General features: G+C 33.8%; 1 protein-coding gene across 1 annotated transcript in view; it reads left to right on the forward strand.

Moving 5' to 3' along the window:
• The window catches only part of LOC148949041 (zinc finger matrin-type protein 2-like), an 84,059-nt gene extending 70,681 nt beyond the window's left edge, over positions 1-13,378 (forward strand). The window contains exon 4 of the mRNA XM_089095098.1: positions 12,997-13,378. Coding sequence (XP_088951224.1) covers positions 12,997-13,274 — 278 coding nt within the window. The 3' untranslated portion in view covers positions 13,275-13,378. The remainder of the gene's footprint in view (positions 1-12,996) is intronic.
• The last annotated feature ends 772 nt before the right edge of the window (positions 13,379-14,150 follow it).

Below are 14,150 nucleotides of genomic sequence, written 5' to 3' on the forward strand. Positions count from 1 at the left end.
ATTATTCAAAATCTAGGGGGGGGGGGTAATTTTGTCGCCTTTCAATCGTATCACTGCAAAAAATAATCCAGTGGCAATTTATAAGAAATTATCAAGACAAAAGTTTAACTATATGTTGGGAAAAAACTTTCCCTACTTAGTTTTCCTCAGTTTAGAGCAGAGGCGTGTAGAAAGAGAGAGAAAGAGAGAGGAGAGAGATAGAGAAAAAGAGAAAGAAAAAGAAAGAGAGGCATAGAGAGAGAGAGAGAGAGAGAGAGAGAGAGAGAGAGAGAGAGAGAGAGAGAGAGAGAGAGAGAGACTGCAGCCCTATATAGGTTGCGAAAAAATTTCACAGCTCCCATACATTTTCGTGAATGGGGCCCCTGATATGGCTTCAGACCCAAAAGGCCTTCAGTGAGCATATATCTTTATTCGAGTACAACTAAAAGCGCAAAAACAGAGTTGCAGAAAGAAACCCTGTAAAATTTTTATACATTTAGTCACATAAACCGTGTTTTGATATCTAGTAGAGCTTAGAAAAAGCATAGCTGATGTATATAAAAAGAATGACATTAAAAATCATGCAAGCCAACCCATAACTTCATTTTCTTCTGTTTTCACCGATATTAAAACTAAATCTTAATAGCTTTGAAGAAGAATAAGAATGATGAAGGGCCTTACTAGGTACCTCCAAGGGCAAATGAATGCGTGCTTTTTTGATTCTGTGGAACTGAACCGATATAACTTAACCCTAGTACAACTCGATCCCGGTTTAATACAACCCTCATTTGAATCAGCCCTCATGCGACTCTGCCCTCATTCAACTCAATCCTCATCTATCTCAATCCCCGTTTAATTCAACCCTCCTTTAACCCAACTGTATCCTTTTTAACCCTATTTGACTCGGCCCCATTCATCTCAACCTTCTTTAAATCAACAATATACCTAGAAAATGTAGTTCAGCCCATTTTGTCGGAAGTGATAAGAGTTTACTCAAATGAAATGGTCTTTATTCATTGGTTAATTATTATGTAAGTCTGTTTTATGCTGATTTAATGCAAAACTATCCCCCCCTCCTCTGAATAGTAACAACTTGACCTTCTGTCTTAAATACTTGAAATTGGCAAAAGTTTTCACGTCCAATCCTGAACACACCTGAATTTCATGGTTGTAGCAATTGAGTTGAATGAAAGTTAAGTTAGACAGCGATCGAGTTGCATGAGGGTTAAATTGGACTGGGGTTGAGTTGCATGCTCTTAAATTAAATAAAGGTTGAGTTTGCACGGAGGATGATTTGAACGAGGGTTGAGTTAAATGGGTATTGAGTTAAACCAGGGTACAGTTTAACAACGGCTCAGTTAAATGGGCCGAGTTGAACGAAGGTTCAGTTACACATACACACCTTCTTTTTTAGATGTTTTGTCATTTTTCTTTTAGCTCAGTACTTCTAATTTTGAAGCACTGAAACAAAGTCTATTTTTTATTGACTCTAATTTAGATCTTCAACGAACCAAAACTAAGACCACATAAAGCAAAATATCAGTGAGCTACCCTTTGAACTAATGATACCTGAACTACCCTTAATCCTATGGAGTAAATACACTTTCGCTAACACGACCAGTGGATAAAGAGACGCAAAAGGTATCTCCCAGAGCAAATGAACACGCCTGTTTTTTGTTGGAAGTTTTATCATTCTTCTCTCAGTCCAGCACTTCCAATGTAAAATAACCTGACAGTCTATTTCTTTGACTTAATCTTATTTAGATTTTCAATTAACCAACAATAAGACTACATAAATCAAGTGGAAAGTTACCAATATTTTCTCTTTTTTTAGTGTGAAATGTTTCATTTGGGGTATTACATATGGTAAAGTCTTTATGGCAAAATCTTTTCGTTTGGCCAACAAGGGCAATCTTTCATATTTCATCCTCAAAACGTGTTCTAGCCGTCTCAACCTTTCTCTCATTTTAGCCCTAGAAAGCGGGATGGAACCACATTCGTCAAATATCTTACTGCTTGAAATTTGGTAGGATGAAGTTAGAAATACGATATCTTTCGACCTTTTCTGCTTTATTTTTGAAAAGGAGGTTAGTGGAATAAATACATTTCTGCAAAAGCAGCCACTGTTAAGAACATGCTTGGGCAAAAAAGTGGAGGATGTGCTGTTTTGTTTCGTGAACGAAGATGTTTATTTTATATTAAAAGCAGATCCAGAACTTTTTAGAGGCCAGCTAGAATTTCAACTTACTTGACAGATTTGCAGGTTAGAGTTCTGATTGCCTCTTCTTTCCAGCAGATTTATTTAAATGATGGGATATCCAAACTCTGGGGGGGGGGAAGGGGTAACAGAGGGGTAGAAATATAAGTAAAAACTTCAAAAATATAAACTAGACCCACACCAAGATGAGGGCCCCCTCCCTGGATTCACAACTGCTTTAGAGAAGTATATTCTCAGTGGGAAATATTTTTTTGGGTTTTTATACTATTGCTCAAAATCTAGTTTTAAGTCCAGCCAATTTGATTATACGATAAAAACAAAATTTAAAAAATATATCATACAATATATAAGTCATTTATGGTACAAAAACAAGAATCAGTGAATAATAATATCCTTCTAAAACAAAAATGCACTTCAGGGTTTGGACTTTTTAAGTGTGCCAAATGATGCAAGGGTTGGTTTGGGTGCTGCTGCAGATTGGGCTAAACCCATAGATGACCCAACTTGATCCCATTTAGATTTTCTCTTTTCTTCTGCCGTGGGAGATTTCTGAGCAGGGCCAGTTTCCTTTTGACCTTTGGCTAGCTTTTCTTTTTTTTTTTTCTTTTTCTCTTTTATCCATTTCTTCTTTTTGAGCTTTAGTAAGTTCTTCATAATAAGACTCTTTACCCCACCAGCTGTCAGAAGGATAAAGGTCTTCAGGGTAATTTGTTCCCAATTCATCAACATCGCAATACTCTAAAAGTTTGTCATATATACTAGGGTTCCTAAATGATTTCAATTCTTGTATTTTAGCATTATAGTCAATACCATCTCAAATTTTTCGTTCATACATCTCACTAACACGCGCTTGAAGCCTTCCTGGGCATTTTGATGACGGCTCAGGCGGCAGCCAATAATCTGCTTCTGTTTTACGTTGTGCTTCCTCTTGTTCTCTGCGTGATCTGCTCACACTTGAGCTTCTATAATCAGTCACTTCAACAGAGCCAATGCCTAACTCTTCTTCACTTTCAGATCTTTCTTTGCCTTCAGAAAAGTCATATTGAACCAGATTTGGCAGTGAGCTGTCCTTGTGTCCTGAAGCAAATGAATTTGACATCTTGGATCTGCAAAATATGATACAATTATGAATGCTAGCTTATTCTTCAATCAGATTGTTTTTTTTTCTTTTCTCACTTTCTTAGTCAATTTTTTCTCCCTAGAAACCTCCCCTCCCCTCCTAAGCCAGGAAAAATTTTACAGATTGATCAGAGCGTACAAAAATCGAAGAAATAAGCCTAAAAACCCGATTTTTTACGTATTAATTAAAAAAAGAACTTTCCGAAAAATAATTTTTTCAAAGAAAATTGACGGCCGTTTCAAAATTATTTTCTGAATATAAAAATACATTTTAAAATTAAAACTCAAAACGACCAGAAAATACTATTAAGTAATAAATTAAACCCGAAATAAACTGAAATTAAATAAGCAATCATAGCAAAAACATACAACAGGTAATAATACAAATGAATAAATAGATCTTAAATCGAGTAATGTTTAGATTGAATAAGAATATTAATTTTAAAATGAAAAAAAATACTTTCCTATTGAAGTATAAATTAAACTTAAAATGAACAGAAATTAAATAAACAATCAATGCAAACAAACATACAATAGATATTAATGTAAATTAATAAATAAATCTTAAAGCGAGTGAAACTTAAATTGAATATGCAAATCAAGCTAGAAACGAACAAAAATCACCACAAACAAGAGTTTGGGTACGACCTCCTTCTCTCACTGTAAAAGTCCAAAACCTACTGCGTCATTGGCACTTTACTGAAAACTATATGCGTCTTGAACAGTCTTGGAAAGTATAAACTACATCAAATTGATTACTGGATGAATAATGATATTAATTGTTTAAAGATCCATCAGTTCAAGAATTTATGTCTCTGTAATTGTAGTTTTATTTTCAATACTCTAAGAACTGGGAAAGGAAATATTTGTAATATAATCCGTTGTCAATTAAGCGCCAATGACGCAGTAGGCTTTTGGTTTTTATTTACAGTTAGGAAAGGAGGCAGTATCCAAACACTTGTGTGTAGGAAAACTATATTCGTCTTTAACAACTTTAAAAAGAGCTAATAAATTAAACTGAATGTTTTATGTATAATGATATTAATTGCTGAAAGCACATCAGTTCAAAATTTTACTATAATTTTAATATTTATTTTCAATATTAAGTACAAAAGAGAACATTTGTCATAAAATTGGTTTTCAGTAAAGCGCCAATGGCACATTAGGTTTTAGACTTTTACAGTGAGAGAAGGAGGTCAAACCCAAACTCTTGTTTGTGGGAATTTTTGTTCGTTTCAAGCTTGATTTGCATATTCAATTTAAGTTTCACTCGTTTTAAGATTTATTTATTAATTTACATTAATATCTATTGTATATTTGTTTGCATTGATTGCTTATTTAATTTCTGTTTCCTTTGAGTTTCATTTATTCTTCAATAGGAACATTTTTTTTTTCATTTTAAGCTTGATATTCATATTCAATCTAAGCATTACTCGCTTTAAGATCTATTTATTCATTTATATTATTACTTGTTGTATGTTTTTTGCTATGATTGCTTATTTAATTTTCTGTTTTGGGTTTCATTTATTCTTTAATAGTAATTTCTGGTCGTTTTGAGTTTGAATTTTAAAAGGTATTTGTATCTGCTGAGCTTAAGTTTAAGATGGCCTTTACTTTTCTTTGAAAACTTATTTTTCGGAGAGTTTTTTTAATTGATTTTTGTTCGTTTTTGACTGCAAAAAGTTTCAAGTTTTTAAAAATTCCTTATTACAAAATCATGCTTAAAAAAAAATCAAATCTTCATTAGAATTTTATTTATAATTTTATTTATATAGAGGATTTGGCATATCCAATGGTATTCCGTATATGAAAGGGGCTGTCCCCTCCTCAACGCTTCGCTCTTTACGCTAGAGTTTTTTATTGTTTAAAAAAATAAAGTTATGAGACAAAATCAAACTTTAGCGTAAAGAACAAGGCGTTGAGGAGGGGACAACCCCTTTCATATACGGAATAATTTCTGTTCGTTTTAAGTTTTAATGTCGCTCCTTACTTTCAGTTTAAAAAACTTTTTTTATTTAATTTTTGATCGTTTTTTAGTTAATGCAAATTTTATTTTGGCTCACCGTCATTGAATAAGTAAAAAAAATTTGCATAAAAATTTTACTTTTCTTTTGCTAAATAGATGTCTTTAAATTTGGTTATGACGTAATTTACAAATTGACTTACGTAACTAACTTCTATATTCGTATATTTTTCTTCTAGCAAAAAATACAAAGTTGCAAATTTTTGCAGATATGAGCTTGAAACCTATGTAATAGGGTTTTCTGATACGCTAAATCTGACGGTGTGATTTTCATTAAAATTCTTTCACTTGTAGGGGAAGTTTCCCCCCTCTTTACAAAATCGGGTAAATTTTCTCAGGCTCGTAGCATTTGATGAGTAATAGTAAACTTAATAAAATTTATATATTTAGAATCAGCATTATAAACCCATTCTTTTGATACATTTATTGACATCAAAATTCCAATTTTTTAGCATGTCAATTAGATGCTAAAAAAAAAAAAAAAAAAAAATTTAGCATTGAAGTTTTAAAATTTATGCTTAAAAAACCAACTACCCTCCAGACTGAGACTGTGGAGTTGTTTTCGTGACAATTATAGTTTTCCCCAGTTTTGACTCGAGGTCCACTTTATAGTTCCTTTTCTTCAGGAATTCTCTCTTTACAGGATGATACTTTCTTTTTCTATCTTCTTCTTCATCTGAAGATTTTATGATCTCCTTGTATGTTTCTTCTGCCTTTTTTTCATATTGGTCGCGGTCCCAGGTACGGCGAAAACCAGGAATTTGAGCCTAGAAAATACACATTCAGTATAAAAAGACTGATCTTAAGCTTAATAGTAAAGCATTACATGCCTAGCAATAAAATCGTATGAAGATTTTGGATTCATAAGATTTTGGATAAGAATGAAGATCTAAGGAAAAGCAACCCATGCTGTAAGAGCTAGTTATGTGAACTTTTCATAAAGAGGGCCCATTTTTTAACCAGGACTAAGCCTCCTTGATTGAATGGTACACGTTTGAATTATAGACACATAATTTCTATAATTTTGTTGCAAAACATTGAAGCTCATGGTAAAAAAAGGACATAAGACTTACTTAAGTGGAGCAGTGGGTTATTAATTTTTATAGATTATAAATTTGAAGGAAACAGGTATGATTTGAATTCACAAAAGCCTAAGTTAGTGAAAAATTTATACAAGAAAAGAAAAGTCCAGTGACGAAAATACATTTTTTTTTTATTGTTAGGGTGAAGGTTAGGGGTAAAGATAAATATCTACTTTCTCAGGCCCAGGACTTTTCCACATTGTACCAAAAAATTGTGGAAAAACAAAACTAGATGTGTACTTTGTGATATACAGATAAATTTTGTCTTTCAATTTTCATTCCGGCTGTTTGCAAGCTTATACAGTGTGTATACATCATTTTCCATTGCAAATTATTTTAGTTAAATTTAGTAAATAATGGAAGTTTCCTAATGGTTAGGCCAACAGCTTAAAGATATTTATAAAAGAAAACAAATAAATCAAATTTAAACTCAGTTTTAATTGTAGGCTATAAATATTCCATTTGGATGAGCTAACTTTCTTAAATTTGTAATTTCAAGCTACAGACTGATAAAAAAGGATTTTACAAAAATTTCACTGACAGACTGACAAAAAGTTCTGATTTATTAGGGTACATATTTAGGCTCTAAAAATGTCAAGGTTAAAAAATACAATTAGCAAAGAAAACCTTACAAATAAGTGAACATAATCCAAATAATACATTGTTTTAATTCAAAACGCAAAAAGAACCCAAAATGCAGCCATGTGGAAAACCAAATGGGTAAATTGACTAAGAACCACAACCTCCAAATTAAACAGAGGAAAAAAACGTATGCAAATGATTAGTAAAATTGGGTTAGGACCCCTGCCATAACCTCCTAATTATTTTTTCACTTGATATAACACAAAAAAAATATCTGCTTAGAAGAACAAAGCCAAATCAACGAAGTACCATAAGCTTTAAATTAAGTGGATAATAGCAATAGCAAAGAGAATAGAAAATGGGACCTAATACCCTAATAGCAAAGAGAATTGAAAATGGGACTTAATACCCCAATAGCAAAGAGAATAGAAAATGGGACTTAATACCTCCCATGCTTAATCTTATAATTTTTTTTTTCAATACTTTCCAGTGATTTATTCATCAGATTAGCCTGTTTTCTGTTCTTACAAGCTTTTTAATTCCTAAATGCAGTCTCTCAAATTAACTCATTTTTACTCATCAGCCTTCTAGGAATCTGAATGGAATCCGGTAGCATTTTATAGATCAGGAAAAGTGCATAAAAAGATGGCGCAAGGCTTTCACGCATTTTAAGATGTAAAGAACAGTAGCCTTTTGGTTATCTTTTGTAATTTCTCTTTGTTTGGGGTTTTATTTATTTACACGAAATTTAAAGATGTAAAGAACAGTAGCCTTTTGGTTATCTTTTGTAATTTCTCGTTGTTTGGGGTTTTATTTATTTATTTATGGTGATTTGTTGGAGTTTTACACTTGGAAGATGAGAAAAACAAACTTGTAGAATTTGACGACGATTTCGCTTGTAAAAATTTAAACAATAAGAATTTGTTGGTTCCCAAACCCAACTATCCTTTCAAAGGAAAGCTAAACCTTCTTAAGCTTTTTAGTGCCATATATTTTTTACTTAATCTTGACAGTTTTTTACCTATGTTTTTTTCTTCTTCTTTGTTTTTTAGTTCGGCCACCGCTACTGCCAAAAATTGCGGAAGTTCATATGGAAGTCATTTCAACAAAAATAAATTTGCGTTTAGTCTCTAAGTTTTTTCCTCCTAAGTAAATTCCTCTTTATCCCTTCCATAGCCACTTCTCAATAAAACTAAAAAAAAACTCAAATAAAACTCTCAAATTTGGAAAATTTTACTTTCCAAGGAGGACGGGTTATTTTCTTTGGGGGAATATTTTCTGGAGGGGTAAACGCCTAGAACTGTGTATGTAGTTGAAAAGATGCATAAGCAATACATTGTAAACCGCTTTGAGTATCATATTGGAACTTTCGGGTATGTTGATGGGGATGTTAAACTAATCAAAAGGCACTATATACATGCTGCTACAACAACTGCCCCCTTTTTTTGGGCCTCTTACTATCTTTAACATGTACAAGTCCAGATTGACTATACCCTTTTGATTTATTAACATGCCGGTAAAATATGTTACTACTATGCCGTCTGGCTTCATGTTCCACATCATAGCTTGGATAATTATTTTCCATTTAAACTTTCCAATGTCCTGGAAATATGTGTAGGTCAACTAAAACTGAGTTGACGCGCCGTTTTGTCTTAAAAGTCGCGAATATATACTAGTTGGTCCAGAAATATTGGAATGTTGGAACATTACTTTTTTCTAGAACTTAACATAATAAAAAAGAGTAATTGCCTACTATTCGCTTCCAACACAGCACTTATTCCAAATATAATAATCACTGTCGTGATGATTGTGTGCTGTCCAACTGCCATCTTATAAAGTCTGAATATAGCTCTAGGCAGGCAAGTAGACAGATTTCATTTCCGAGAGGGGCTAGGTATAGAAGCCCCTCCATGTGTACGCCCCTAACCCAGGATCATATGCAAAAGGTTTGCACATATACAATTTAAACATACAAAAGTTCAGTCTAAATGCATCTGATAACCCTCTTAATTTAGCCTAAAACACTTACTGCAATACAGTTTTCGATTTTTTTCTTCACTTTTTTGTTAAAAGTTCTTCAGATATGTTTCATATACCACTATAAAAACTTGACTGAATCAAGGCAATGATAGTTTTTCCACTTATCTAGTTTTAAAATACTAAGTGTTAATTAATCATAAGTAACTGAAGAGACTTATGTTTCATTACAAATGCAAATAATATCATTAACATTTTGATGCCCCACAAATTTTTTATTCAAATAACCCAAAAATTGGCTATTTCCGGGACACAGTCGATTTTGATTATTAGTTTGCATGAGTATATTCAATTATGTAAATAATAAATATTTCGCTCTATTCCTTTGTCTTTAAAAATAAAACAAGCAATATTGGTTATATTGTAGGAGGAACCAAAGGAAAATACTCTGTCTGAACCAAGTGCTGCAAAACCTGCTGCTAAGGATCGGGACTTTTTTCTAAATTAAGGGATAACAGCAACCTAGAAAACGAGGGGGATGCAGCAAGAAGAGGGGAGAGCTAAAGAACCAAGGGGGGGGTGAATAATCGGCTTTTTGAGGTGGGGAAAGGAATGTTCGCGCCCTAGATTTTAAAGATTATTTCCTTTATAATATTTTAATTAAAAATACCGTTTTTATAATTCCATTGAAAAAAACATTTAAAGTGCAACCCCCTAGATTTTGAAAACGTATATTTTACGCTCCTCTACCCCTCCATTCTTATTTTTCCAGGTAATTAAATAAGTAATAAATGTTTGTGAAAAGTAGCCCAAACAATCATGGAGTGGGAGAAATATTTATTATAATTTGTTTGAATACTTAGCCCAAACATCCATGTATACCACAATATGTGGTTTCTAGAAACTGTTCTTTGTCAGTGTCTGCAGAGAGGGGGGGGGGAGGGAATAGGTCTTCCATCAAAGAAAACATTCCACACACAAGAAATACAAATAAAATCCAGATACTCCGGAATGCAACCTGGTTCTTTTTTAAAAACACCACACAACCTCAAACTAGTAATATCCCCCGTCCTCAACTTTTAGTAATTATGCTTGAGATGGGAATTGAGTTCCAGTTAACAGGCTTAGGTATACGCGGGGAACTACTCAGTGGAGTAGCTAAATTATTTTTATTAGGGGGGGAGCTTCTGAAATAGGTGGTATTCAAGCAGTAGTGAAGAAAAGTAACTATTTAACAAACACGCTACATGGTGTACTAAAAAAAATACGCAACACATTATAAGCAATAAATACACGTTAACCAGTACTAAATATTAGCGCTTGGCTTTTGCTAAAATTGTCAGGAATGAGCAGCTACAGGCGAATAGCGTAGACAAGCTTTCGGGTGGGCAAGGGTAAATGTTGCATACACTCGACATTTTTCAGACGGATTCAACACTGCTATTGCAGTAGATTTTCCCCCTCCACTTCCCCCAGCCTCCAGACCCAGCGCAGGATAGTTAATCAAACAGTTCGCGGTAACGAACTTTAAGTAAGAAGCGACCCGGCTCAATGGTAACTGAAACTCTAGAAAACAGGATTTTAATACCAATAGATACATCAAAAGAAACATTTTAATGCTGAAATCAAATATATAAGTTTCATCAAGTTTATTCCTACCTATTTAAAGTTAAGTGCCTGAGAAAATTTGGCTGATTTTTGAGAAAAGGGGGAAATTCCCCCTAAAATCTATAGAACCTTAATGACAATCACACCATCATATTCAACGTATCAGAGAACCATACAGTAGAGGTTTCAAGCTCCTATCTAGAAAAATGTGGAATTTTGCATTTTTCGCCAGAAGAAAGATCACGCATGCGTGTTTATTTCTTGTTTTTTTTCCCAGGGGTGAACGCATCGATCCAGTGGTCCTAGAATATCGTCGGAGGGCTCATTGGAACGGAAATTAAAAGTTCTAGGGCCCTTTTTAAGTGACGAAAAAAAATGGAGGGCAACTAGGTCCCCCGACGCTCTTTTTTTCTCAAAGTCAGCCGATCAAAATTTTGAGATAGCCATTTTGCTCAGCATCCCCGCAGTCCCCAGGGGGAGGGCTGAAAGTTATGAACTTTACCCAATGTTAACATATAGTATTGGTTATTGGGAAATATACAAACGTTTTCAGGGGGTATTTTTTCTTGTAGTGGGGGGGGGTGTGGGTTGTGTGGGAGGATGAAGGAAATTTTCATCGGGGAAGTGACATTGCTATGAAGGGGACACCGGATTTCCCAGCATTATTTAAAAAAAAGATCAGTAATTAAATAAAAAAAAACAAGTTTTTCAACTGAAAGTAAGCAGCAACATCAAAAATTAAAACGAACAGAAAAAATAGTAAATGGTTAGGATTTAGAATATTTACTTTTAACTTTTTTTTTCTTTTATAAACATCTTTTAACGAGTATATGGAATTATTTTTATCTCGTGAATTCGAAAGAAATAAAAACTAATAGACTGAGAGTAAGGGCATAATAGAAATTAAATCTCTTTTTTGGTGGAAAGGAGTTAAATATGATTATTGGTTCTCCTTCAAAAATCCGTTATTATAAACATAATATTTGATCCCGGGAGTAAATGTAGATAATGCTGTTGATGTTTAATCTCAATCAAACAGTTCGTGGTAACGAACTGTAAGTAAGGAGCGACCCGGCCCAATGGTAACCTAAACTCTAGAAAACGGGTTTCATCAAGTTTAGTGCTACCCATCAAAAGTTACGCGCCTGAGAAAATTTGGCTGATTTTCGAAAAAAGGGGGACAGACCCCCTACAAGTTATAGAACCTTGATGAAAATCACACCATCATATTCAGCGTATCAGAGAACTCTACTGTAGAGGTTTCAAGCTCCTATCTACAAAAATGTGGAGTTTTGTATTTTTTGCGAGAAGAAAGATCACGGATGCGTGTTTATTTTTTTTTTTTTTACTTATTTTTTTCAAAGGGTGATAGTATCGACCCAGTGGTCCTAGAAAATCGTGGGAGGACTCATTGGATCGGAAAGTAAAAGTTCTAGTGCCCTTTTTAAGTGACCAAAAAAATGGAGGGCAACTAGGCCCCCTCCCACGCTCATTTTTCCCCAAAGTCACCTGATAAAACTTTTGCGATATCCATTTTGTTCAACATGGTTGAAAATATGATAAATATATCCTTTAGGATGACTTTATCCCCCGAAGTCCCCGGGGGGAGGGCTAAGAGCTATGAACTTTGCCCAATGTTAACATATAGTATTGGTTATTAGGAAGTATACAGACGTTTTTAGGGGGGATTTTTTCTGGTAGTCGGGGGGGGTGGGGGGGGGGGTTATGTGGGGTCTTCTGGCAAAAAATACAAAATTCCACATTTTTGAAGATAGGAGCTAGAAACCCTACCTCTATAGTAGGGTTTTCTGATACGCTGAATCTGATGGTTTGATTTTCTACAAGATTTTATACCTTTTAATGGCTGTTTCACCCTTTTTTCAAAAACAAGGCAAATTTTTCCAGGCTCTAAACTTTTAATGGGTAGGATTAAATTTGATCAAACTTATATATTAGAAATCAGCATAAAATCCGATTTTTATGTCGGATTTTTGATGTATCTACTGGTATAAAAATTTGGTTTTTAGATTTTTGGTTACTATTGAGCCAGGTCGCTCCTTACTTACAGTTCGTTACCATGAACTATTTGACCAACTATTTAGATCTTTATGCGCGGATTTCTAATCGTCAGCTATGACAAGAGAGAATCTTCTCCTTGTTCATTTAGCTTAATAATAAAAAAACTTATTGGTAATAGGGAAATTAAGATTGTATCAATACATACATAGGAGGAGGTCGTGTGGAAAAATTTATGGAAAACTGGAACTACTTGGAAGAATGTAAAGAGGGAGGCTTTGGATTAAGGAGGAGCGTGCGTAGATGGGTTGGCCTCAGGCGGTATGGTATTGTTGGGAATTGTTAGTAGTAGTAGTATTATGTTCCTTATTACTCATTAGTTTTTTTTATAGACCAAAAGAATTTGGGCATGTCAATGCGCGTAGAAAGATCAACCTTAGATGAGGTAAAGCAACGAATGGATATGCTGAAAAAGAAAAAAGAAGAAAAGAACAAAGAATATGATTTAGAAGCAAGATTAGCAGAATTGAAGGATGATGAAGCTAGACAGAGGACATTGTCTCGAATGAGAAAGAAGAAAAGACGAACTGATGACGGACACCCGGGTAAGGATTTTGATGAGATGTCAGCAATCATGGGTTTCAGTGGATTTGGTTCTATTAAAAGATAACGGCTGCGTTATGATTCGAAACTATGTCAAACAGCTTTGCTTATATTTCTTTATTTATTTGTTTCACATTTTGGGTAATAATCAGCCGATATGGCATTGTGAGAAAGGTGTACGCTCTACGTTCACGCTAAATTTTTTTATTGTTTAAAAAATAGAGTTGTGAGAAAGTCAAACTTTAACGTAAAGAGCGAAGCGTTGAGGAAGGGACAGCCCCTTTCATATACGGAATTATTTCTGTTCGTTTTAAGTTTAAACGTCGTTCCTTACTTCCAGTTAAAAAAACTTGTTTTTTTTTATTTAATTCTTGAAAGTTTTTGAATTAATATAGGTTTTGATTTTGGCTCACCGTACATGAATAATTACAACAAATTTTTCATATTAATTTTACTTTTATTAGGTTAAATGGCTTTCTCGAAACTTTTTTAATTTTATTTACGAACGATTTTATTAGCAATAAATATACGTAACTTACGAATTAACTTACGTAACGAACTTCTATATTCATATATTCTTAATACGTATATTAGGGAATTCGCCCCCTAAGTCAATACCTTGCTCTTTAAGCTAAATTTCGAATTTTGTTCTTTAAAAATGTCCCTTAATCACAAAGGCCGTTAATTAGAATAAATAGCTCTTATGAAAGTACTAAAACATCTTTGGCTTAAAGAGGGAGGTATTGACTAGGGGGTGAACCGAATCATATACGTAATATTTTCTGTTCGTTTTAAGTTGTGATGTTGCTCTTTACTTTCAGTTGAATAATTTTTTTTTTTTTATTTGATTTCTGGTCTTTTTTTAAAGAATGCTGAATCTGGCGCCCCCTTCATAGCAATGTCCCTTCCCCCATGAAAGTTCCTTCATGGAAAGATCCTCTCA

Source organism: Artemia sp. Qi Xiang Cuo, chromosome 9 (assembly GCF_049724085.1).
Source record: "Artemia sp. Qi Xiang Cuo chromosome 9, ASM4972408v1, whole genome shotgun sequence".
NCBI classification, from domain to species: Eukaryota; Metazoa; Arthropoda; class Branchiopoda; order Anostraca; family Artemiidae; genus Artemia; species Artemia sp. Qi Xiang Cuo.